General features: G+C 42.5%; 1 protein-coding gene across 2 annotated transcripts; it reads left to right on the top strand.

Annotated features, from left to right (window-relative positions):
- Positions 1 to 789: 789 nt before the first annotated feature.
- Positions 790 to 26695, top strand: usp37 (ubiquitin specific peptidase 37). 2 transcript variants are annotated; one of them, XM_063005546.1, is made up of 24 exons: positions 790 to 922; positions 3579 to 3843; positions 3928 to 4093; positions 4215 to 4309; positions 4633 to 4745; positions 6726 to 6803; positions 7819 to 7907; positions 8005 to 8077; positions 11808 to 11957; positions 12036 to 12167; positions 12254 to 12377; positions 15174 to 15379; positions 15901 to 16018; positions 16118 to 16197; positions 16287 to 16451; positions 16807 to 16854; positions 16937 to 17069; positions 18417 to 18618; positions 18790 to 18947; positions 22160 to 22220; positions 23483 to 23598; positions 23691 to 23760; positions 23869 to 24007; positions 25522 to 26695. In XM_063005546.1, exons 2-24 carry the CDS (start codon positions 3670 to 3672, stop codon positions 25601 to 25603), a joined length of 2772 nt encoding a protein of 923 aa, XP_062861616.1. In that variant the 5' UTR covers positions 790 to 922; positions 3579 to 3669; the 3' UTR covers positions 25604 to 26695. The 2 variants fall into 2 exon arrangements, with proteins under 2 accessions (XP_062861616.1, XP_062861615.1); XM_063005545.1 differs by having other exon boundaries at positions 18787 to 18947.
- The last annotated feature ends 5 nt before the right edge of the window (positions 26696 to 26700 follow it).

The raw sequence follows: 26700 nt of genomic DNA, 5'->3' as shown, positions 1-26700 counted from the left end.
CAGTGACACTGACATGGTGGTGGTGTGTTAGTGTGTGTTGTGCTGGTATGAGTGGATCAGACACAGCAGCGCTGCTGGAGTTTTAAATACCGTGTCCACTCACTGTCCACTCTATTAGACACTCCTACCTAGTCGGTCCACCTTGTAGATGTAAAGTCAGAGACGATCGCTCATCTATTGCTGCTGTTTGAGTCGGTCATCTTCTAGACCTTCATCAGTGGTCACAGGACGCTGCCCACGGGGCGCTGTTGGCTGGATGTTTTTGGTTGGTGGACTATTCTCAGTCCAGCAGTGACAGTGAGGTGTTTAAAAACTCCAATCATACCAGCACAGTGGAGTGCTGAGAATGATCCACCACCTAAATAATACCTGCTCTGTGGTGGTCCTGACCATTGAAGAACAGGGTGAAATGGGGTAACAAAGCATGCAATGAAACAGATAGACTACAGTCAGTAATTGTAGAACTACAAAGTGCTTCTATACGGTAAATGGAGCTGATCAAATGGACAGTGTGTGTAGAAACAAGGAGGTGGTTTTAATGTTATGGCTGACCATGCCACCCTCATCCATGCTTTAGCCACCAAGACCACAAATCATGACCCACGACCATCATAAAGATCATTTTAAACCAGGTGAGACGCCTACGACCGGTCGTAGCACGTTATAAGACCTGATTTACCTGCTGCGTCACTGAACCACAGTAAATAAAGTCTCGCGTGACCGGCGCCTCGTTTCTCACCTCCCGCTTCCGGTGTGATTTTCACATTCCCGCCATTACTCCAACAACAACACAGCGCGAGGCCGGGTCGCGCGCTGCTTGCCGGCTCGAGATCAGAGTGTTAGCCGCTAGCTTTGAGTTTAGGAGGGAAGCCGACGGTCTGCATTTTTTTACCCCGTTTTACACCTTCCAACCTGGTATAGAGTGAGTAATAACTATTAACTCTTCATTAACTAGCCGTATTTTACACTCAAATGACTAGCAGGGTGGACGCGGGACTTAGTCGGGGAGCTAGGTTAGCATCAAGCTAACGGTGCGTTCTGTTTACATGACCGGAGTTGCGTTAGCTGCGTTAGCTAGCTGGCTAATGCTAACTGCCTTATATCTTCTGACTGAATTCTGTCGTTTAATCTCGTTCGTGTTTATTTCTATTTATGTAGTTTAATTAGTAGCGTCCACATATTCAATTGGCTGTTTATTTAAGCCTCCTCTTAATAACTGCCAGTTTTCTCATTTCAGTCTAAATTACAGACACAAAATTGAATCTTTATCTAATTATTATCATACATATTAATTCTTGCTTTTAATTTATTCTAATTCTAATTCAACCCATGACAGTGCTTTAACATTTCCCACATCTAAACCTCAACAGTTGTACAACCCCAAATCAGAAAAAGTTGGGACAGTATGGAAAATGTGAATAATAATAAAATAAAAACAGAGTTTCTTATGTTTAGTTTGACTTTTATTTCATTGCAGACAGAATGAACTTGAGATATTTCATCTTTTATCTGCTCAACTTCATTTCATTTATTAATAAACATCCATTCCTGCATTTCAGACCTGCAACACATTCCAAAAAAAGTTGGGACGGTAAAGCATTTACCACTTTGTGATGTTGCCGTTCCACCGATTTAGTGTTTCAGCTTTTATTTTGTCCCGTTCCTCCTGCAAACACGTCTTAAGATGTGCAACAGTACGTGTCGTTTCAAAATCCTCCACATGTTCTCCGTTGGGGACAGGTCAGGACTGCAGGCAGGCCGGTCCAGTACCCGTACCCTCTTCTTCCGCAGCCACGCCTTTGTAATGTGTGCGGCAGGTGGTTTTGCATCGTCTTGTTGAAAAATGCTGGACGTCCCTGGTACTGACACACCCCCATACCATGACAGACCCTGGTACTGACACACCCCCTACCATGACAGACCCTGGTACTGACACACCCACATACCATGACAGACCCTGGTACTGACACACCCCCATACCATGACAGACCCTGGTACTGACACACCCCCATACCATGACAGACCCTGGTACTGACACACCCCCATACCATGACAGACCCTGGTACTGACACACCCCCTACCATGACAGACCCTGGTACTGACACACCCCCTACCATGACAGACCCTGGTACTGACACACCCCCTACCATGACAGACCCTGGTACTGACACACCCACATACCATGACAGACCCTGGTACTGACACACCCCCATACCATGACAGACCCTGGTACTGACACACCCCCATACCATGACAGACCCTGGTACTGACACACCCCCATACCATGACAGACCCTGGTACTGACACACCCCCATACCATGACACACCCTGGTACTGACACGCCCCCATACCATGACAGACCCTGGTACTGACACGCCCCCATACCATGACAGACCCTGGTACTGACACACCCCCATACCATGACAGACCCTGGTACTGACACACCCCCATACCATGACAGACCCTGGTACTGACACACCCCCATACCATGACAGACCCTGGTACTGACACACCCCCATACCATGACAGACCCTGGTACTGACACACCCCCATACCATGACACACCCTGGTACTGACACACCCCCATACCATGACACACCCTGGTACTGACACGCCCTCATACCATGACAGACCCTGGTACTGACACACCCCCATACCATGACAGACCCTGGTACTGACACACCCCATACCATGACACACCCTGGTACTGACACACCCCCATACCATGACACACCCTGGTACTGACACACCCCCATACCATGACAGACCCTGGTACTGACACACCCCCATACCATGACACACCCTGGTACTGACACGCCCTCATACCATGACAGACTCTGGCTTTTGGACTTGTTGCTGATAACAGTCTGGATCCTTTTCGTCTTTGCTCCGGAGCACACGGCGTCCGTTTATAAGCAGTCTAATTCTGTTTTTATTTATTATTTACATTTTCAACTAATTGTGCTGTTTCTTTTGCAGCTACAACTTCAAATTTTCAATATATTACACTTTAGTGTGATGACCTGCTGCTTTTTTTTTGCAACTATTTTGCAACTGTGAGGTGACAGCAAAGGTCCTGGGTTCGATTCCCAGGCGGAGTGGTCCGGGGTCCTTTCTGTGTGGAGTTTGCATGTTCTCCTCATGTCTGCGTGGGTTTCCTCAGTGAGGTGAACTGGAGACACTAAATTGTCCATGACTGTGTTTGATATTAAAACTTGTGAACTGATGAATCTTGTGTTGAATGGAACCAAAGTTTGTAAACAATTATACACCATTGTTGAGTTTTGTGATATTATGAAATAGTTTTTAGGTATCAGGCTGTAAAGTTTACTTTGTTTACTTGTAGCTGCAATCTGTATAGATGCCTTAGTCTCCATAACAGATGCCATAGTCTCTAACATAACATTATTTTGTGTAAATGTTTGTCTAATTGTTGGATTGGTAAACGTCTCTGTATTTTCAGATGTTTTTTATAAAGTTTGAATTGTACTGTGTAAATTAACTGAACTTTATTATCAATCATTAAAGTTTATTGTTGTCTTTGTAACTTAAGCATTTTTCTTTCCCCCTGTATCTAGGGCCGTTTTTGAGGTATCCTGGGCTCAACTCTTCATCCTAAAAGCCCATTCAGAGCCCCGCGTTTGAGCACCCTGTGCATTTGCAGCAACAATGGCTGTTGCAGTGCCCAACCTGAGCAGCGGTGCTGCTGTCCGCATTCGCTTCAGCAGCTTGGAACTGGGCACGACCAGGTGGAAGGAGGGGATCTTCGAGATACAAGAGAAGGACAGCAAAATAAATCTGGTGTTAAAGTTCAACAGTGGTGGGGCGGCAAAGTACTTCCAGGTGCGTGTGCTTTCGTTAGATGATGCTTACTGTGATGAGTTATAGTAAACTTGATTCTAAAAAAAGTTTATTCTTTAATTACAGTTGAACCAGAATGTGAAGAAGGTTGTTTTGAGTCCCATGCATAGTCAGAACCGCCTGTCGCTGACACTGAAAGATGCAAGCGTAGTCATTTTGGAGAAGCTTCCCCTGCTGGTTGCAAGGAAATTAAAAGAGTACCTTGAAGTCATTAAACAGGGGAAACAAACAGGTGTGTTGGAGTAACTGAATATTCTCTGCACCGAGTCAGCTTTTTTAAAATGCAAAGGATGGAGAAAACTAACACTTTCTTATTATTTATCCTTATTTGTTTTTTTTTTTAATGCATTCAGCTTTAAAAACAAACCAAGGAAGTGGGAGTTTTGGACTGGTTCTTGGGAACCGAACAGCACAGAATGACTCGAGCCTATCGTCGTCAGAAAAGCAGGTAGTGCAGCTTCATGTGTGTTATTTAAAATAATAAATGTCTTATATGTTTGGCAAAATGATACAGACAAAATAATTGCCGTTAAATAAGAAAAGAAGAGAGTTCAGTGTTGATGTAAAAAAGGTGATAGTGGCAGCTTACTGTAATTATGATATTTATAATAGAATAAATTACATGTTTAATAACTGATTATTTAGTAAAGTGTAATTAAACCTACATTAATATGTATATATATATATATATATGTATATGTATGCTTCTAAATGCGTCGTTATTACTCTGTGTTATCTTCTCTCACTTGTTTTTTGCTTTGTGCCATCAAGACAACACCACGGCGGTCAAGTCTGGACAAAGAAGAGACCACTCCACGTAAGCCACTTGGCAGTCCAAGCCGAGTCACATCGACGCCTGTGCGTAGTGGACTCTCAGAAAACAGGTTTGTGAGTTTAAACAGAACTCATTTAGCACCCCTTGAAGTTCAGTGAGTGCATGATGAAATATTTGGTGCGCTTACAGGTCTGTGTAGAACTCCTGCCATGCCTCTGTGTCTGTTCTGTACTTACACTGTCCAGGGCAGAGGTCATTAATCAGCTGGTATTCAAACTACCAGTAAGCGGTATCTTTAGTATGTCTGGTAAGAAATCCTATCAGGCTTGTTGTGGATAGTATCAGAGGTCTTAAGGGTTAAGGGACACGATAAAACATTTAATTCTGCACAAGATAATTTATCTCTCAAAGTTTAATGGCTTTTAAGACACCTTAAGTAACCCTAGATGTTAGTTGTCCAATTTCCAGCTTCAGTTTGGGCCAACCTAATTCAGAAATGTGCCTTATCTTGACCTGTGGCAGTGGTTGCTCAGTGGTTCAAAAGGTCACTGGTTCCAACTCTACCACTGCCACATTGCCAGTGCTCGGCTCTTGAACAAGACCCTCAATCTGGCCACAATTGTGAGTCACCGTTTTCAAGGAGAAAAGCCTCCGCTAAATGCAGTAAATGTAAAATATTGTATAATTGTTCCATTAGCTCACACCGACCAATACACAGTTAAAAATCGATGCATTTTTGCCACGATTTAAATCGATAATTCAAGGAAAATTCAAAGGTTGCGGTGGTGATTTATGCCTGACTTGGCAACTTTAGAACTACGCAGTTCTAGAAAAAAGGTGAAGATGTGGAACTTGAGGATGCCCCCCTTCTTTTTCAAATCAGAAGTGTGGTTTCCTCAAGACCGAAAATGATAAAAGATAATGGACAAAACAACAGGATACTGAACTACACATAGTGCAACGAACATGATAAACATGATAAACATATAAACCGGCACCACAGTGAGAAGCTCCGGTCACCCCGCGTAAGCGAAAATCAAACCAAGCGCGTTTACATGAGGTGCGCTGGTATTTTCGTGGCAAAACACATGAGGCCATTTTCAGTAGTTGAAAATGAGAGATTTCGATTGCTGGTTAACACACTGGAGCCTAAATACTGCGTTCCATCACGCCTGCACTTTAGCCATACTGTAATGCCAGGACTTTACTTTACAGCACTTTACTTTACAGCACTTTACTGTACAGCACTTTACTTTACAGCACTTTACTTTACAGCACTTTACTTTACAGCACTTTACCAAGCTTGGAAGGAGCACAGGCAAAACCTTAGTTTATTTATTTGAGGTTACTTTCTTTGTTGGTGTTATTTATTTATTTATTTATTATATAATGTGGGATTTGTTTTAAAATTTCATGAGTTTTTTACACATGTGAAATGTGAGGGGAAATGTGCAGCATCGTTTTTGTTTTTGTTTTTTATTTAGATAAATAAAAGCTAAGCGCACATACATTATTCTATTTTATTTTTTAAAGAGAAATAATAAAAGGAAACCGTGTCATAATTTGTCTTTAATTTCATTTTGTTTAAAAAAAATCGTATCGTGAACTCAGTATCGTGAATCGTATCGTATCGTGGGTAGAGTGTATCGTTACATGTTGATGTTAGAAGCAGGAAAAATGGGCGAGCGTGAGGATCTGAGGGCCAGATCGTGACGGCTAGACGACCGGGTCAGAGCGTCTCCAAAACTGCAGCTCTTGTGGGGTGTGTCCCGGTCTGCAGTGGTCAGTATCTTATCAAAAGTGGTCCAAGGAAGGAACAGTGGTAAACCGGCGACAGGGTCATGGGCGGCCAAGGCTCACTGACGAGCAAATTGCCGAAGAAGTTAATGCTGGTTCTGGTAGAAAGGTGTCGGACTCCATGCCTCGACGGGTCACAGCTGTTTTCGCAGCAAAAGGGGGGGGGGGGGGGGGCCCAACACACCATTAGAAAGGTGGTCATAATGTTACGCCTGATCGATGTATGTTGTAAAGGTTTGGCTCTAAACCATAGCTGTGCCCAACTGATCTCATGTATAATGTGTGTTTTTAGGTGCGAAAAGAGAAAGAGGTCGATGAACTCGGACACTGACCTAACCGAGGACTATCCCAAAGAAAATGATTCCTCCAGGTAGTCCATGCTCTCCGAACTCCGTTATCCGGGTGTGGTCCATTCTAGACGACTGTTTCTGTACAGCTTTTCTGAATATATGGGGTCTATGTCACCAAAATTCATGCACAATGTGAATGTGATGAAACAAAAGGCAAAAGTGCTAGTAATCTATCCTAGAGCTAGCTAGACCACCTAGATGTTTTAATGTTTTAAATAAACACCAGCTACTACAGAACATTCTGTGTGACTCTCTTACATTAAAAAGCTTCATTACACTGATATTACCACAGATCTGTAACCGAGTCAGACTCGTTCCGTCTAAGGAGCTAAAAGTTCAGCAGATGATCCTGAACTAACGAATTTGGTAATGAATAAACTTTTGCCTCTGATTGGCTCTGTAACGTTTTCTGTTCTCATCTACATCACAAGTAAGAACCGCTCACGATTTACCAAAGTGAACCAGGAGTTTATATAACGTGCTGATAGAATCGACTCAGATGTGACCGGGTTGAATTATCTTTTTAAAGTAAATATTACAATCAGCAAAATTACATCGTATGTTTGATGCACAACGTTAATGATGTTATTTTAGGTCATGAAGAGCTTTCACGATGGTTTCTGTACGATGGTTGATGAACGGTGATGCGATGGTTGGCGCTTCGTAGCTCAAAGTCTGGATCGATCCACTGAGCTGTTAAACTTAACATGATCTTTATATATCACACGATCGGATCGGCTACTTTTAGGAAAAATCGTCCGATACCGATTCGTAGCCGATCGATCGTCCCATCTCTACTTTAAACCGTAATCTTCTGTGACACAACTTACACTTGTATGTGGTCTAAAATAGCGACGTTGGTGTTAATCATGGGAAAGCTACTGGTTCACTTGTGCGAAATAGGCAAGTGTGTAAAAGGGCGAATACTGTATTGTTCAGTGCTACCCTTGGATTAAAATAAGCATAGCGACGGCTTTTCATGCAGCTTCTTAGTAAACATAGTTCACATTACGCTCTCTGCCTTTCTCTTTCCAGCAACAACAAGGCCGTTTCAGATGCTTCAAGGAAGTTTTTGCTGAGTTGCAAAGAAAAATTAAAGCATATAGAGGACAACAGGGCTTCAGGTTGGTTCTCGCTCTGATGTTGCCAATCTTCACGAATCAGAATACAGAAAAGCTGATCATTTTAAGTGTCCTTTCTCTGTGGTTTGCTTATAAACAGCTCCTCCGTCATCCTTCTATGGCAGTAGACCTGGAACTAAAGATTACACACCGACACATTCATTACTAGAACGGTAATCTTCATGTTTTATTCAGTACACAAATGTTCAAGTTGTATAATTCCCTATACCTATGCCAGGTAGGGACCATAGTGATCCTAACGATTTAACAACGGGTATGGTACATAAATGCCTCATTGTGGGTGGGGGGGGGGGGGGGGTATCCAGCTATCAGAAATGCAGAGGAGTTTGTTAAAGGGAAGGAATACAGTAAATAATCTAGTAAGACTTGAAATATTCATATGGCAATGGGTATCAGGAATTTTAAGAACCTTTTATCATATGAGCTTTAGAGGCCACTTACTCAATTTTATCTCATGTTTTTTAAGACAGGCACCTTAAAGTCAGGCGAATTCAAGAATTCAAACACAAGAAATGGGAGACCCACAGGGCAGCATCTCTGCGTCAACCTGTTGAATATAAAAATGAACAGTCACAAATAGGGCTGTCGCGCTAACCGCAATTTTGAAATATCGCGGTATAGACCAGCCAACCGCAGGGCATGCCAAGCAAAATTCAAGTTTTTTCTTTCTTTCTTTCTTTCTTCTCTTTTTTTAAATATTTTTTATATTTGTTTTATACGCTTACATTCGGGCGTAATAAATGTTAAATAAATTCATAATGAAAATGAGCTAGGAGCGACATTTTCCCGCAACCTGTTCTCATGCGTTGCTGCTGAGCGTCGGGCTTTGTGTTTTAAAATGTAAACAATCGCAACAGGAATTATAGGCAAGTTTATTAATGATCAAATTGAGTTCACACTCAATAAATACTTGTAATTTAGACCATATTTAAACAGCCTCGGTGTACTAAAGCACTTAATGACGGTTAATATGGCATTGCAGCCTGCAGATTCTCTCTTGCTGGAATGATTTAAATGTATTTTTCCGTTGAATAAAAATGTATTGAAACGTATAATAACTTAAAATGTAGTATATATTGTTATGTTAATTATATCTACTAAATAGATGGTTAATAGTGGCGTGATAACCAGGCTAGATTTGCTCTGCTGTGTAAAGTCGCATGCAGGATCAGTACACGTGTATTAGTGTAACATCGGTAACGTCGGGAACATCGCTACCCCACTCAGATCCTCTCTAAACCACATCAGGTGAACATGTTGGTTCTTCTAGCGCGCATGATAACGCAGGTTTAAACTCTTACAGACTTAATTCTATTTTATTTTACCATATTTTGATTAGATGTGCATTTTTAGCCTAAACACTTTTTTTTGTTTCACAGTGTATATCTAACCTAGGCTAGAAGCTTATTTAAACCTTTTTTTAATAGAGAAAAGACGCGCATCCCTGCTCTGTTCTGTATTTAACATTAAACACGCATTTCATTGGTCTTAAAGCTGTCTCATCTTCGTCATTATAAAGCAATAATATACCGAATCATAGCCTAACGATAAAGCTTGTTTATATAGCTCTAAAATCCAGATCAATTAAGTAATTTTCAAAAACAACAAAAATGGCGATATAACCGCATACCGCGATATTGAGACGGGCTGAATATCGCAAGGGGAAATTCTGTCACCGCGACGGCCCTAGTCACAAATATGGTATCACCAGTCACCCTTATAGCGCTTCAACAAGCTTCGTAGACACATTTCACCGCTGTCCGATGAAAAACACGTATCTCCAAAAACCCAACTTTTCAGGAGAAGGATAAAACTTTTTCCCCTGACCGTAACGGTGCAAACAAACCACAGATGGTGCAATTTAGATACAATTTAGATAAAAATATATCTTGATCAGTCCGTGTATATGTTAAATGGGCCTGCGTGTATCGTAGACAGCAAAAAGGGACATATGCAGATTTCTTTTGGTGAATTCTAAAGAGCACGTGTGTTCTTTTAAATACTGCGGGTATGAATGCGTGTTCTAGTTACTACACTAGACTATACCTGGTCAAAATCAGCACATTTCATCCAGCAGCCAATGGAGATGCTCGTTAAACAGAGTGCGTGATTTTTCATCTTTTTATTGGTCAGTTTGATATTAGGCTCTATGGACAGACCCACATGGAGATACGTGTTTTTCATCGGACAATAACGATTTGTAGAGCGCATGTGCTCGACTGGCCTGCCTGCAGTCTGCTCTCTTATTGAAAATGAATAAAGGGAAGAATCGGACAGTGACTGCGACCGTGGTCTGTTAAGCAACTGAAGCCATGTATCAAGCAATGAGTAGCTAAAGTTCTACTTTTAAAATGGCAAATTAAGATGTGCAGTACAACTAGATGTACATTTCGCATATCCCAGCTTGTCTGGGAGCTGGGGTCAGAGCACATTGTACGGCGCCCCTGGAGCCGAGAGGGTTAAGGGCCTTGCTCAAGGACCCAACTGTGGCTGCATGGCAGAGCTGGGATTCGAACGCTCAACCTGTCAATTGATTAGGGCCGGGTATCGCCACTAATTTCCTGGATCGATTCGATTCCGATTCACAAGGTCCCGATTCGATTCGATCTTCGATTTTCGATTCAATTTCGATTCAACACATTTAGGCATATTTGAGTTACATTAACAGGTTTTGTTTAAATATGTACAGATGTTCAGAGAACGAATGTGATAATTGTACAAAGAACACTCATTATTAAAAATATTTGTGTATTTTGTTTACATAAATAATTAATCCAAAACAGAAAACAGTAACATTCATTTTTTATTATTATTTTATATGTCTGACACGCTACAACATTGTAAATGTAAACATACACCTGGCTGTTGAACAGCTTATGCCAAGTTTACACGACACGACGCTCTGATTAACACCTGGTCGCTGTAATGTTTACACTACACGACTGATCGGTGATGGGGGGTTTTACACCATCTATCACCAGGGGGAATCACAGGCGAGCTTCTCTGCTCTCCAAAACTACGTTTTGTCACTAAAACACGTGAGAAGTGATGAAAGGTTTAATGATACCACGTCCAAACATGCACATCAACAAGTAGCGAGAGATCAAAGTTTGTGCGCTGATGAAATAAATGAATCTGAGTGGATTTGGCAACACGAGCAGCATGGCTTGTTCTATAGTGAGTTGGAGGTTAATAAATATTTTGTTTTGTAGAGAACGATCAGGTCAGAAATACTGTAAAACTCATGTGTGCTGATGTATTCTGATAGAAACTATATTGCGCTCCACCACCTGTTTACAACCTCGCCCCTGTGTTTCCCCTCGCTGTTCCTCACATCGATTGAGAGCCGAGTTTTGATCGCAGAGCGAACACCGAGTTCCTCCCGGATCCAGCACCGACCCGCCGCCGAGCGAAAATCAGTGCAAAAAGCTGTGTAGTGGTCATAACCTGAGCTTCTGCCATGCTAAACTGATGTGCAGGTCAGATCTCGTTACATGAAAAAACACTGGCTGGTCACGCGAAATTAAAGGGGGTAACAGATCTCCGTGTGCACCGTAAAAAGTGGTGTATCTAAAAGATCGATCTCGCGTTTATATGAATCGATATCGGATCGTTCAAATAAAGATCGATTCGAATCGAAAAATCGATTTTATAAACCCACCCCTACAATTGATAGCCCAAAGCTCTACCTACTAGGCTCCCACTGTCCCCTTAATGATCAGGAAATGCGATGTAACAGTGGTAAAAATGCACCTGCCCCAATTTTTCTTTAAATGTGTGGCTTTTTTGGATCAGTGGTATCGAATTGTCAACTTCTATCACTATTAATGGTAACTAAGACAATGTTGCTATGATGACGACAATAATCTATTGCAATTTTAGGCCCAGCAGTACAACCCAGTCCCCCTCAGCCAAAAGAAGCCTTCTGCTTCCTAATCACTCGACTCCCTTCAAGAAAGCCCGCTCGTCTCTGGAATATGGAGGGTGGAATAAGGTGAAACCGTCCACCCTCACTCAACCTCCTCTGCAGGGGTAAGAATCCTATCTGTCCCTTTTATTACTTACAGTTCCATTCATTTGCACTTTACATTAATGAAAACTGATTTACAGATTCTCCAACCTGGGAAACACCTGCTACATGAACGCCATCCTGCAGTCACTGTTCAGTCTGCCATCTTTTTCAAATGATCTGTTGAAACAGGGCATCCCCTGGAAGCGGGTCCCCTTCAATGCGCTTCTGAGGTACCGTCAGCCGAGTCTGAAGTTTTGTAAACGTGTCCAGGCTTTTATGTGCTGTATTATACGCCCTGATGTTACTTCTTCGTTAGGCGCTTTGCTCATCTGCTCGCCAAAAAAGACATCTCGTCTCCAGAGGTGAAGAAGGATCTGCTGAGGAGAGTGAAGACGGCGATTTCCTCAACGGCCGAGCGTTTTTCTGGGTACATGCAGAACGTAAGACGTGTAGTTTGTCATCAATATTTTTAATATTAAGAGTGGCTTACTTACCCAGCCAGTTATGGGTAGGAGTAGGGCTGTGCGATATTACTTAAAAACTCAGTGGCGGTCGCCGCTCAGGTGGCGCAGCGGTCAAGTACGCTAGCTCACCAGAGTTGGGTTTCTAGATGCGTCGTATCGAAACTCGGCTCTGCCTTTCCGACCGGGTTGGGCGGCAGTATGAACAACGTTGGGCCGTTGTTCAGGGGCTTAGGGGTAGAGTCGGAGCGTAGGTCCTCATAACCGGTGCGACCGCGGCCCCTGCTGGTTGACTGACGGCGCCTGCACGGGGCTGAGGAATGACATCGAGGGGGGGCGTGACCCTCCGTGCGCGGCGTCTCTCGGTGTATGAACTCGGCTCGCGCGGGTGAAAAACGCCGGCCGTACTGACTGCGTGCCGGAGGGGGCGCAAGTCAGTTGAGTGGCGTCCTCAGTCAGCGGCAAAGGGTCGAATCAGTATAGAGGACGCAATCCGGGGAATTGGACACGACTAGAATGGGGATAAAAGTTGTTAGGCTGTTTTTGTATAAATATTGACAATATTTTTATTAAACAAACCAGCAGAATCTCACGTTTATGCTCCGTTTTACTTCAAATAAATGAGCATCGAAAAAATCTCGAAAGTTCAATATTTAATAATGCTTCGCTATCATTTCATAATGAAAGCGCACGTTAAACAACAGCACCGCCGCCGAGATCAACCACACAGCAGCGTAAAATTATAACGTGCGTGTTGTTCCATCAGAGATAAAATCACCTTGTTTTTCTTCTTGAAGGTCATCTTATATAATAATAATAATAATAAATTATACTGTACTTATATAGCGCCTTTAATGCTCAAGGACGCTTTTGTTTATGAGTAGGAAAAGTTACATGATGTTGTAGATCAAAGCAGTTAATTAATGACATAAAATCAGTAGAGTTTGAGGTATTGGAGTCTAGGTGAATATTGAAGTCACCCAGCAAAACTACAGACGAAGTAAGACCACACACAGACGTTAGAACTTCAGACAGGTCAGACAAAAAAATCAGTAAAGGCATTCTTAGGTGGCCGGTAGGTGTGTATGAAGAGAGTAGGACAAGGGCACAGGATCTTAACCCACCATGTATTCAAAAGAAGAAACCTTAGTGGAGTTACAGATACTGAGATTAATAGTCTGGGAGAAGAGCACAGCCAAGCCGCCACCTCTCTCAGAGGTCCTAGGGGACGAAAGATGTTACATGTTTCCAGAATTTTTCCAGTATATATTAATACTGTTTATCCTCCTATGTGGTAAAAAGCTGAAACTGGTCATTCGTTCACTAAACTGTCACTTAAGCCTTTACAGCCAATCAAGAGAGAGAGAGAGATTGAAATCCCGCCCAAAATGTGAATTCGGAAGCTCCGATTGGTTCATACGGCTGTTTTTCAAGGCTCGAACCACGAATGAATCTCTTTCGCAGGAAAACCGATTCATTCGTGTGAGCAAAACGAACGGATCTTTACCATAGATAAGAGCACGGCGCCGTGATTCGATTTCAACGAATAATTCGTTTGAAAAGAGTCGTTTCCGACGGCGCTCATGCGCTAGAGCAGGGGTTTTCAACCTTTTTGGACATGCGCCCCCCTTCGTGTGCCAACCGTGAACTTGCGGGGGGGGGCAAGTTCGGCAACCACCGCACAGAAATCATTGAGAAAGCTTCTGACAAGCTAAAAGAACGTAATTAATGTCGTGCACATTGTATAATTCTGCTGATTGAAAGTATTATTTTAAAAAGATAATACTGTACAGTCCGACCCCATCTGAGCCGATTCTATCAGCACATTGTATAAATTCGTGGTTCACTTTGGTAAATCGTAAGCGGTTCTTGCTTTTTGATGTAGATGAGAGCAGAAAACGTTACTTCACAGAGTCAAGCATAGACAAAAGTTCATCAATTACTAAGTTGGTTAGTTCGGGATCATCTGCTCTGACTGAAAATGTTTCGCTCCACGGGCAGAACGACTCTGACTCTGTGGTAATACTCAGTATAATTAAGCCTGAGCTTTTTAAGTAGCTGGTGTTTATTTACAAGCGCATCATTCATTATAACAGTAAACACGGAGAGATGACTGAGAAAAGAAACTTACGACTCCCGAGTCACTTATAATCGATACTGTGAACGGAGCGTCTCTCTTAAAGACACAAACACGTCCTATAACAGCGGTCGTTGCTTTTGACGCCGGTTATCTTCGCCGTGAGCCCTATTTTGAAGGTTTTTTTCAGACGGAACTGAATAACATTAAACGTGCGCGTGAGCGTGGTCGGTTAGAGTAATGAAATATGTCTCCCGTGGGTGGAAAATGAATTGCTTTAGTTTTAGAAGTAAAAACCCCTGCGCTAGAGAAAGCGCTTGTGCCGTTTTATATGTTCTCAAACGGTCACCTGTGTATCCTAGACATACTCGATATATCAAATATGGTCATTTTTAACATCGTGTAACGATATTCGCGATATACCGCTCAGCCCTGGGTGGGAGTGATGTTCTTTTGTCATTAATCATAGTAATATTAGCCAGTCCGCAGCATCTGTATGCTTAGACGAGTAGTGTTGCATGTGCGGCAGTGAGGAAGAGAGAACATTCAAGCATAATTCCTGTAGGTTGGCAGATGTTCCGTTTATGATGGAGAATCAGTGGCTGGCATTGACTGAATTGAGTATGATCGCTTTCTTTGGAATCAACTAGGAACCACTGAACAAGCATCACAAAAGTTATTTCATTGTTTGTTTTCAGGATGCCCATGAGTTCCTCAGCCAGTGCCTGGATCAGCTCAAGGAAGACGTAGAGAAGGTTAATAAGAGTTGTAGGAACGAGACTTCAGCCCGGGACGAGCCGCAGGGCACGCGGCCGGCCGAGGAGACGGACGCCTCCCGCATCTACACCTGTCCCGTTACCGTCAACATGGAGTTTGAAGTCCAGCACACGATCATGTGCAAAAGGTCGGATTTTTCAAATGAATTGAAGTGAGGCAATACGGGTCTGTGTGGGAACCCGGCACTGAATTGCTCGCTCGCTTTCTTAACCGCTTATCCAGTCAGGGTCGCAGGGGGGGGGGGGGTTCTGGAGCCTATCCCGGCTTTTCAGTGGGGGGCCAGTCCATCGCGGGGCATACAAACACACACACACACACACACATTCACCTATAGGGCAATTCAGTGTCTCCGGTTAACCTGACTGCACGTGTTTGGACTGTGGGAGGAAACCGGAGCTCGCGGAGGAAAACCCACACAGACACGGGGAGAACATGCGCACTCCGCACAGAAAGGACCTTCTTGCTGTGAGCCGCCCCCAACATTGAATTAATTGGAACATAAAGTGAAGTAAAGTCCAGATAATAATAATAATAAACCATGTCTAATATTTAGGCCGAAAACAAAGATAGATTCTAGATGCTTGTAGTTGCCCCTTTTAAGCATGTAATCTGGTCTCGGTTCATGATCTGACCTTTTTCTTTACTTAGTTGTGGGGAAGTGGTTACAAAGCGTGAACAGTTCAACGACTTGTCGATCGACCTGCCTCGTAAGAAGAAAACGCTCCCTTTGAGATCCATCCAGGACTCGCTGGATCTTTTTTTCAGGGTAAGGTTACATACAACCTGCAAAAAAAATATCAAGGCAACTGTCCGTAGTGTTTAAAGTTCTGTATAGCGAATAAAAAGTTGATTAAAACTCTCACAGACGGAAGAAATCGAGTATTCATGTGAGAAGTGCGATGGAAAGTCTGGTACGGTCACACACAAATTCAGCAGACTACCGAGGTAAACGAAGCGCCCATAAAATATTCGATTCTTTTTTTATCAACAGTATCGAGAATAAGCCTCTAATCCTTTTTTTTATTGTCTTCCAGGGTGCTGATTCTTCATCTAAAACGCTACAGTTATAATGCACAGCTTTCTCTGAACAGCAAGCTGGGCCAGCAGGTCCTGATCCCGAAGTACCTCACGCTGCTCTACCACTGCACGGAGAATACGCGGCCACCTCTCGGCCTCGGCTGGAGAGTTCAGACAGCCCTGTAAGACTCTGTTCTCTTTTCGCAGCCCATAGGCTCTCTTACAGAGCTGATTATTTAGACTTACGTGTTCTCTGACTAAACATAGTCATTATTTAAACGTCTTGTGGGGCTAAAGAAGTGAAAAATGCAGTTGTAAAGAAAGTGGTTCATCATGGTAATAAGTTTTTTTAGGTGTGTTTTTTGTGATATGATTACGTGCTGGGATAATATACACACAGCTTAGTAATTTTGGAAAAAGTTCCATAATGATATTTCACTTGGCCTGGCCTCCTAATTTCCTATTAGTGATTTATATATATATATTTATGTTTATAATTATAAGTGTCGATCTCTTGTGTCCTGCATGTCGTTACAGGTCTAGAACACTGAAAACCTCACAATCTGTGAACTCCTCTACGCTACGGTAAAGCAATAGTTTGTCATTAACCCAGACTCGGTGTTTTGATTATTCAGCGTGGATCTAAATCATCGATGTGATGTTACAGAAAAGGTCCTGTGAAGTCGGACAACACGAGTATCATCTTGTGCGACTCGGACAGCGAGGAGGAATTGACGAGGAAAGTTGGGCGAAAACGGCGTCTGAGTGATTGCATTCCAGATGACGACAGAATAGAGGAGGTGAGCGTCCAGATTCTTTTTGACTTGGTACCTATTGGTAAACTTGAACAGAAGAAGCTGCTATGATGATCGGGTTAAAGGTTAAATTCTTAACCATAGTTTTTAAATGTACACGGTGACGGGCCACAGCTTTCCTGTGTAAGTGTGCAGCAACTTGGCAACCAATGACTCATGATAATCATTTTTTTTAATTGTATTTTATAAGTTTAATTCCAGGAAAGTGACCCGATTGGACATTCTAGACATGCCCACCTCCACAGTGTACATCCTGCCAAGTGCCTATAACCATGAAGCATATTATGACCGAATGTCCAAAGTATTAAATATATAAAACCTGTGTAGGACATTCAACCACAACAGCGCACTGACAGTTACTGAATTTCTCAGATGCTTAAAACTGAAGGTCCATATTTAAACCTAAAGGAAGAAATAACCTGATAACCAGGGCCCTTCTAGATTCACGGGAAAATGTATTTAATTTTAGACAAGAGTCACATTTCCAGCGATAGTACGAGGCTTCATGTTCTATCTCGAAGACGAACGTCCGTGTTTTGTCACACCTCCCTCTGCGTCCACAGAATTGGTTGGGAGTTTTCCAAACTCAGTTACCCGAGTTGTGTCTTTAGCTGCTTTAGACTTTTGACATCTTGGACATTTTCGACTCAACCGATTATTATTTTAATTGCCGTAGGATTGCTAGGACGCCTCGCAGTGCAGAATAATCAGTAAACGTGAGGCGCTTGAACACCATGAGAGTGAAAAAATGTTAAATCGCCAAACACGAACCTTAAATTTTGAATTTCGTCACCCAGGTGGCGCAGCGGGATATTCCGCTAGCACACCAGCGCCGAGATTCTGAACTGAACCGGTGTTGCGCAACACCGGTCGGCTGGGCGCCATCTAGCGGGCAGACACATCTCTGCTAGGGCAGGATGACCGGACTATGTGTGTGGGTCGGAAGAGGCGTGACCAACGATATACCCTGCAAACAGGGATCCACCAGCAGCGGAAGACAAATTGACTACGCTAAAAATTGGGGAGAAGATGCATTAAAAAAAAAGAAGCATTTCAGAGCAAATTGCATTTTACACAGGAAGCGGAAGATTTCATGGTTTATGATGCGATTTTAACCTGGCCGTGAATTAGGTAGGGCCTATCTGATAAAGAACTACACCTGTCCTGCTGAAAAGAACCTATGGATGTTAGACATAATGTTAAAAGCCTGAAAGAAATTCCCTTAAGAGTCTGTTCCTAGGGTTTATTAAAATATATCTTCCAATTTATCAGAGTAAAACGCAATACTATGGAGGAGAACTTTTTAAGTTTTGTCTTGTTGTTCTGGTGCAGCAAAGTGGCCATGTGGAGCAGCCAGAATTTACAGGCATGAACGATGACGAGATGCTGGCCGCTGTTCTCGAGATGAGTCGCCACGACGCCGGTCCCAACGACGACGAACCGACCAGCAGCCCTGACACGGGGTTCGGAGATACGGACGCCCAGGAACTTACCCAGCATTCAGAACTTATCGAGGGAGACAAACCATCTGGAGGTGAAGAGAGCTTTCATCATTGAATGTTGTTTTCTTTTTGTTAGTGATTTATTATGTGCACAGATCTTCTGAATATCCCCCAACTTTAAGCTTCAAATAAGTATCTTGATCATACAGTGTCTGTAATGACGCTTGGATTTGCATTTGTAATTGTGTCCACATGTGAAGAAGTGCTGGGCTCTTTAGACCTGACTATGGATGACAACAAAGAGAACCAGACTCCAGATGGGGGTCAAGGTGAGCTGGACTGGGTGCAGCAGTACAGTCTGGACCAAGACCGTGAGGAGCAGGAGCTACAGCAGGCTCTTGCCCAGAGTTTGCAGGAACATGTAGGTTTCTGACCACCTTCCTCATCTTGATGACTTAATAATGGCAAATAAGCTATGCATTAATGTATAGGGTAAGGTGGTACTGATTATGTATCTGTAGGTTTCTCATTTTTGTGACCTTCAGTGGTTGTGCGTCCAGTAAGCTGCCTCTCTTTATTTTCTCATAAGCTGATTGGCTAAAAATAATGCAGTCATGCTTACTTGTGTAAACATGAGCACTTTTTAAGTTTTACCCGGTCCTTTATGGCCACAGTACACCCCACAGCAATGGTCAGTGAATGTACAGATCCAGCAAAGCAAAAGAGCAGGGTGACGTGTAGAGTTTATGGGCAGTCGTAGCCCATACTGCCAGGTTGTCAGTGTTGTTGGGCCCTTGAGCAAGGCCTTTAACCCTCCATTGCTTAGACAAAACACTGTCACGGTACCGTAAGTCGCTTTGGATACATGTAAACTTAAATGTTTATGTTTGAAAGTAAACGTTTACGGCATAAAATGCAATAGACTCCATGGCTTGGCTCGGCTCATCCTCCGGGTTGAATTGGAATCTCCAACACGAGTACCTAACCTCAAATTCTCATGACAAATTGGCCACACACGTGGAATAAACCTTTCCAGAATCGTGGGGCCGTTATAGCTGACAGGTAGGGGGTGGTTTTGGAATGGGCTGTCCGACAGGGTCAAGGTGAGGTGGCCACATACTTGTGGTGTAAAATAAATGACGTGTATGTTGGAACTAGGGGCTTTTAGACCTCCTGTAAATCAAAATATAATACTTGTGTGTGCGCTACAGTTTGGTCTTTACACACCTAGTTTAACCTGAATGGGAATCACAACACAATAATAAACTTAATGAAATATACCCCAATATCAGCACACACCACAAATCTATGCCAACTAACAGAATGGAGTAGATGCCGCATCGGACACACCCAATTAACTCATTCACACCTATTGAGAGGGGGACCCCCACCAACATGTCTCGGAGTCAGAGAGGTTTTATTGTCATTTCAGCTACAATAACGCAACAGCGTTCCTCTAGGATCACGGTGTAACACGGTACAAAAAGTGCAAGACAATACAGTGTAAATACAACAATAAATACAAAAAATCCTATAATAAATAACTACAAAAGATATTCCTAATTATCCCTAATCTAAACAAGTAACTAGAAGACAGGAGTTAGTGCATGATGGTGAATAGATGGTACAATGGTTCATGAGGTAGTGACATGTTGTACATTAGCAGCGTAAGAATTGGCAATGGAGCCTAAAAAGTAAATAAGGTGCAAAAATACAAAAAGACTTTTTCAATATTTGAATAAACAGGTAAAAACAGTCTAACATAGTCAATACAGTTCAGTGTGTGGCAGCAGAAAAATTTCCGGAGGAAATTGTTACAGTACTGAGTTGAGGAGTCTGATTGCTTGAGGGATAAAACTGTTACACAGTCTGGTTGTGTTGGTCCGGATGCTGCGGTATCGTCTCCCAGACGGGAGCAGAGTAAAAAGTCCATGTGATGGATGGGTTGGATCGTCCACGATGCTGAGAGCTTTGCGGCTGCAGCGGGTGTTAAAAATGTCCGTGAGAGATGGAAGAGCGACCCCGATGATCTTTTCAGCCGTCCTCACTACTCGCTGGAGAGTCCTGCGGTCCGACGCGGTACAATTTCCGAACCAGACAGTGATGCAGCCGCTCGGGATGCTCTCGATCGTTCCTCTGTAGGACGTGGTGAGAATGGGGGGGTGGCAGATGAGCTTTCCTCAGTCTTCTCAAAAAGTAGAGACGCTGCTGGGCTTTCTCGGTGATGGAACTGGTGTTGAGGGTCCAGGTGAGATTCTCTTCCAGATGAGCACCGAGAAATCTGGTGCTCTTGACGATCTCAACAGATGAGCCGTCGATGTGCAGTGGGGAGTGGTCCCTTAGTGTCTTTCTAAAGTGAATGACCATCTCTTTGGTTTTATCCACATTCAGAGACCGGTTGTTGACTTGTTGATCACCTCCAGAAAGATCAAGGAACATCTGAAGTTACCAGTGAGTACAGAAGATGATTAAGTGAAGCCGATTTACCAGCAAGAACTCCTTGCAAAGTCCCCTTGTTAAGAAAAAGATGTTTCCTGAATGGGTTCAAATTTGCCAAGAACGCATTGACCGGTCCAAAGAGAAACGGCTCAACATTTTGTGGACTGGTGGAAGCAAAATTGTTCTTTTTGGGTCTAGTGGCCGTAGACAGTATATCAGACGACCCTCGATCACTGAATTCAAGCCAAAGTTCACTGTGAAGGTAGTAAAGCACGGTGGTACAAAATGATGATATGGGGATGTTTATCATACCATGGTGTTACGCCTATTTATCACATACGAGGGATCATGGATCAGTTTAAATATATCAGAATACTTGAGGAGATCATGTTGCTCTATGTCGAAGAAGAAATGTCCTTAAAATGGGTGTTTCAACATGACAATGACCCAAAACATCTTGGTTACAGACAAACAAGATTGAGGTAATAGAGTGGCCAGCACAATCCCCTGACCTCAATCCCAGAGAGAACTTGTGTTCTGACGTCTGAAACACGTTTTTTTGAAGCAAAACCCAAAATTGCAGAAGAACTGTGGAATGTCGTCTAATCATCCTGGACTGGAATACCTGTTCAGAGGAGCCAGAAGTTGGTCGACTCCATGCAACACAGATCTCAGAAACAATTGTTATGCCACTGAATATTAGTTCAGTAATTTAAAGTAAAGTAAAACCTTAAACATTTTTTCATGTTATAGATAAATTTTTTGAGTTTTTAAAGAAAAATGCTGCACTGCTATTTTTTTTGAACAGCCTAATATTCATTTTTCTTAACTTTATGTAAAGGATTGACACAAACTGACTAAATGTTGTTAATGTTTTGATTTAGAATTGAAAGTGTAGTATTTTCAGTGCATTTGCATTTATGGAAATAAAAGTTATTATAATGATTTTGTGCTTTATTCACTTTTTTTAAAATCACTGCTATTTTTTTTTGAACACTACTGTAAATAAAACAAAAATAATACAAGAAACTATGAAAAATAAATAAATAAAAAACTTCAATGATCCTGCCATGAATGTAACCGATGTGTTAACATGGCGTTAAATCATAAAATAAACAAACACCTAGTTTTATACACACTGAAAATGTTTATTATGATCTGAGTTCTAATACGTGTAGTGTGTTGTATCGACAGGAAGCGAGGGAAATGAGAGAGGACGACGATCTAAAGAGAGCGACTGAGCTGAGCTTACAAGGTAAGAGAGATTTGAAAAATCAAACTATTTCCTTTTAAATCAAATCACTTTTATCGTCACATCACATTAACACAGGTGCGAAAGGTGAGTGAAAATCTTGGGTGCGTAGTCCCTTACAGTTGTAAATACACATTAAATACAGAAATATACACATTAACTTACATACACTAGCACCATTTGTTCAATATATACAGGTTGTTATTTAAAGGTAAGGTAAAGGTCGTGCCGTGTCCGAATACACAGAGCATCACAGTTTGTTGTGTATGGCAGCAAAAGGGGGGCCAACACAATATTAGGAAGGTGGTCATAATGTTATGCCTGATCGGTTTATTATACTGACTAGAGATGGGACGATCGATCGGCTACGAATCGGTATCGGCCGTTTTTTAATCAAAATATATGCGATCGGCGATATTTCCTAAGAGTAGCCGATCCGATCGTGTGATATATAAAGACCGTGTTAAGCTTAACAGCTCAGTGGATCGATCCAGACTTTGAGCTACGAAGCGCCAACCATCACATCACCATTCATCAACCATCGTACAGAAACCATCGTGAAAGCTCTTACGATGTAATTTTGCTGATTGTAATATTCACTTTAAAAAGATCATTCAACCCGGTCACATCCGAGTCGATTCTATCAGCACGTTATATAAACTCCTGGTTCACTTTGGTAAATCGTGAGCGGTTCTTACTTGTGATGTAGATGAGAACAGAAAACGTTACAGAGCCAATCAGAGGCAAAAGTTTATTCATTACCAAATTCGTTAGTTCAGGATCATCTGCTGAACTTTTAGCTCCTTAGACGGAACGAGTCTGACTCGGTTACAGATCTGTGGTAATATCAGTGTAATGAAGCTTTTTAATGTAAGAGAGTCACACAGAATGTTCTGTAGTAGCTGGTGTTTATTTAAAACCACGACATTTAATTAATAACAGTAAACACGGAGAGATAACCGAGAAGAGAAACTTACGCTGCGCATAAAAACGAATCGACTCATGAATCAATGAATCACTTATAGCGATACTGTGAACAAAGCGTCTCTTCTAAAGGCACAAACACACACACACACACACGCGCTGCTCCGGTTTATCTTCACTGTGAGGCTCTTTTTAAGTTTATTTACTGCTAATCCCCCCCCGATCGGACTCGGCTATCGGCCGATGTCCCTGAAAGGAGATCGGAGATCGGAATCGGTGCCAAAAACCCCGATCGGTCCATCTCTAATACTGACCCTTATCCTTTCTTCCCCTCTCGAAAGAGTTTAACAGCTCCCTTCCTGATCTCTTGTGCTCCGATGATGATTCGGGAAACGAGGACGCTCTAGAAATGGAGTACACCGAAGCAGAGGCTGAGGAACTAAAGAGGAACGCCGAGGTACGTTTGTACATCGAGATCAGAACTCCCATAGCATGTGTGACCGAGTTATTAAACATGCGAGGTTGTGAATGCTCACAATTTTCTTACAGAATGGAGAGCTGGCCAACTCCTACAGACTCATCAGCGTGGTTAGTCACATCGGCACCAGCTCGTCATCTGGTATGATCCGTTCATTGTAGTGCAAATTAATGACTATTAATAACTATGGGTCCTTATCCTCTGACGTCTACGTCCCAAAGTGAGAATGACCCGTCTTGCTTCATTCAGGCCACTACATCAGTGACGTGTATGACATGAAGAAGCAGTCCTGGCTCACCTACAATGATTTGGAAGTGTCCCGGACGCAGGAGTCCACTGTTCAACGGGACAGAGACAGGAGCGGATACATTTTCTTCTACATGCACAAGTAAGACTTGAAACCCTAAAAAATGTCCTTTAACATTTACTTAGATTGCATCTTTTATCACTGTCTTCTAAATATTTTACTACATTGTTCATTACATTGTACAGGATTTGCACAGTCATCGTCTGCAGTGTTTCAGATTAGAAATATTATATGAATCTGATTCATAATTGCTCATGAAAAAGACCAACATTCTGTATTAAATGACCACAGCACACCAGTGGCCTAAATTTCGAGCTCTGCAATACACATTTGCTGTGACGGAAGTAATAAACCGATCAGGAACAACATTATGACCACCTTCCTTACATTGTGTTGGCCCCCCCCCAACTGTGCTGCACTGTGTATTCTGACACCTTTCTATCAGAACCAGCATGAACTTCTTCAGCACTCTGAGCGACAGTAGCTCGTCTGTTGGCTCTCGCTGTGCGCTATTCGGTACCGTAACGGAAGAAGTTAATAAAGTGTTAAATGCTCCCGACAGTTTGTGAATATAGCGTGTATTTATTTCTTTATTAAGCGAGTGCACCACTACGACGCTCGGTTACATAACTAAGCCAATCGGAGCGCTCGATACTGAGATGTCGTGTAAGACGGTCCTGAAGTTTTCATACTGGTATTAAAAGTGATTCACCGCCTCGTGAAGCGCTCGCATCGCAGACGTCACACTTCACTGCCGGACTTGTTTCACTTTCCTATTTAATGCTGACGTAAAACAAAAGATCGGCTTATGATCGACATCAGTAAAGCCGATACCGATCAGTTAAAAGATGCCTTGATCGGCCCCGATTCCGATCTTTGAGATCATCATAACAATTAAACACATCATTATTGAATGTCACAAATACAGTACAAAAAGGAATCAATTAGGAATCCCAAGTAAGCAAATACTGACTAATCACAAACGTGAAAACAGACATCAAAAATCTTCACCGCCTGTCGCCGGTTTACCACTGTTCCTTCCTTGGACCACTTTTGATAGATACTGACCACTGCAGACCGGGACACACCCCACAAGAGCTGCAGTTTTGGAGACGCTCTGACCCGGTCGTCTAGCCGTCACGATTCGGCCCTCAGATCCTCACGCTCGCCCATTTTTCCTGCTTCTAACATCAACTTTGAGGATAAAATGTTCACTCGCTGCCTGATATATCCCACCTACTAACAGGTGCCGTGATGAAGAGATAATCAGTGTTATTCACTTCACCGGTCAGTGCTCATAATGTTATGCCTGCTCGGTGTATAAGCAACAGTGTATTGTTTGCATAGCAGCCGACATGTGCTTAGAGTTGAAAAAGAAATGGATTTATTGCACCTATCCAAAATTAGAAGGGCACGTCTCAATCCTTTTGTCCACGTAGTGCATGTCCCCCCCAGTGGTTGTTGTAAAATAGGCAAGTAAGCATAGTAATGACAGTATTTTGAATGAATTCAAGTCCAAATGATTTGAAACGGATCCATTAGTTGCTCAAAAGAGGTTAATAACATTTCTTTGCTTTTATGTGTCCTGTTCTCAGGAGCGTGTTTGAAGAGCTGTCCGAGCTGGAAAGGGCAGGAGGGAACGCTGAGACTAACCGCTCAGTCCTGCAACCGTTGTAAGCAGATGGGGGTACATCAGTAGCACCCTCATAGTGATGAATGAGTCTCAGAAAGAAGTAATGCCTCAGTCAGAACTACTGATCTCACACACACACACACACACACACAGTTTGTGCACTTTTGTGTTTTCTTTTTTCTTCCATGTTGTGAAACATTGTGACTGAAGCTTCAGTATTAATGTTCTCGAACCCCGTGTAGATATAAGCGTTCACGACGAAGGGTAACGAAACTCGGTGTATCAAAAGCATTTTGGATTTCTCACAGGTATGACGACATTCAGCCACAAAGTCGGTTCTATTTTTCCAGTTTTCTTTTATTTGCTGAATAATAATGCCTGTAATAAAGTTCCTTGCTGGAGCAGAAGCCTTTACGGATTCATCAAAATGGCAGCACATGTCCGAGGGGCGGCGGGCGTCCGTCCCCCCGTCCCCGTCGAGCCGGTTCCTTTTCCACTTTTGCAAAATTCTTTATTAAATCTATTAAATATAAAGATTTATTCTTGTATGTGTACGGGTGATTTAGGGCATCTGTGATTTGTTTTATATGCAGCTGAGAACGTGGTGCAATATTTACTCCCGTCGGCTTTTCTACGGCTGTCCAATAGCGATGTGTGTGTGGAGGGGTTCCAGTTTATATCCGAGGCTTTCTTGAAGACTGTTTGCTATTTTAATCCTATTTTATAATAAGAAAAAACATTCTAACAAGCTAAATTATCTAGTTTATCTTTTTTAAGAGGATATTGCTGATACTTGGTGGGGTGACATTTTCTTCCGCTTTCACATACGAAACCTTGCTATGGATGTTGCACAGCAGTTTTGTGTAGGACCTTTTTCCTCTAAGTAAAGACAGAACCGATGCCTTTAACGACCAGAGAAGCTACTGCTGTAGGGTCAGCAGATCTGAATATTTATTTTATGACCTCATTTTTATGTAAGCCCGTGTGTGTCTGGTTCTTTTTGTTTCCTGTTTGAACTGTGTTTGCATATCTAATTTTCAAAGCTTTTATTCAGACCTTTCCGTCATCGCTGTTGTAATTTTCTGTCATGTTATTTGCATATTAACTAAAGAGTGGGCTTAATAAAGACCTCTATCAAATT

The sequence above is a fragment of the Trichomycterus rosablanca genome, chromosome 12, assembly GCF_030014385.1.
Source record: "Trichomycterus rosablanca isolate fTriRos1 chromosome 12, fTriRos1.hap1, whole genome shotgun sequence".
In the NCBI taxonomy this organism is placed as follows: Eukaryota; Metazoa; Chordata; class Actinopteri; order Siluriformes; family Trichomycteridae; genus Trichomycterus; species Trichomycterus rosablanca.
This window is presented reverse-complemented; position numbering and strand designations above follow the sequence as displayed.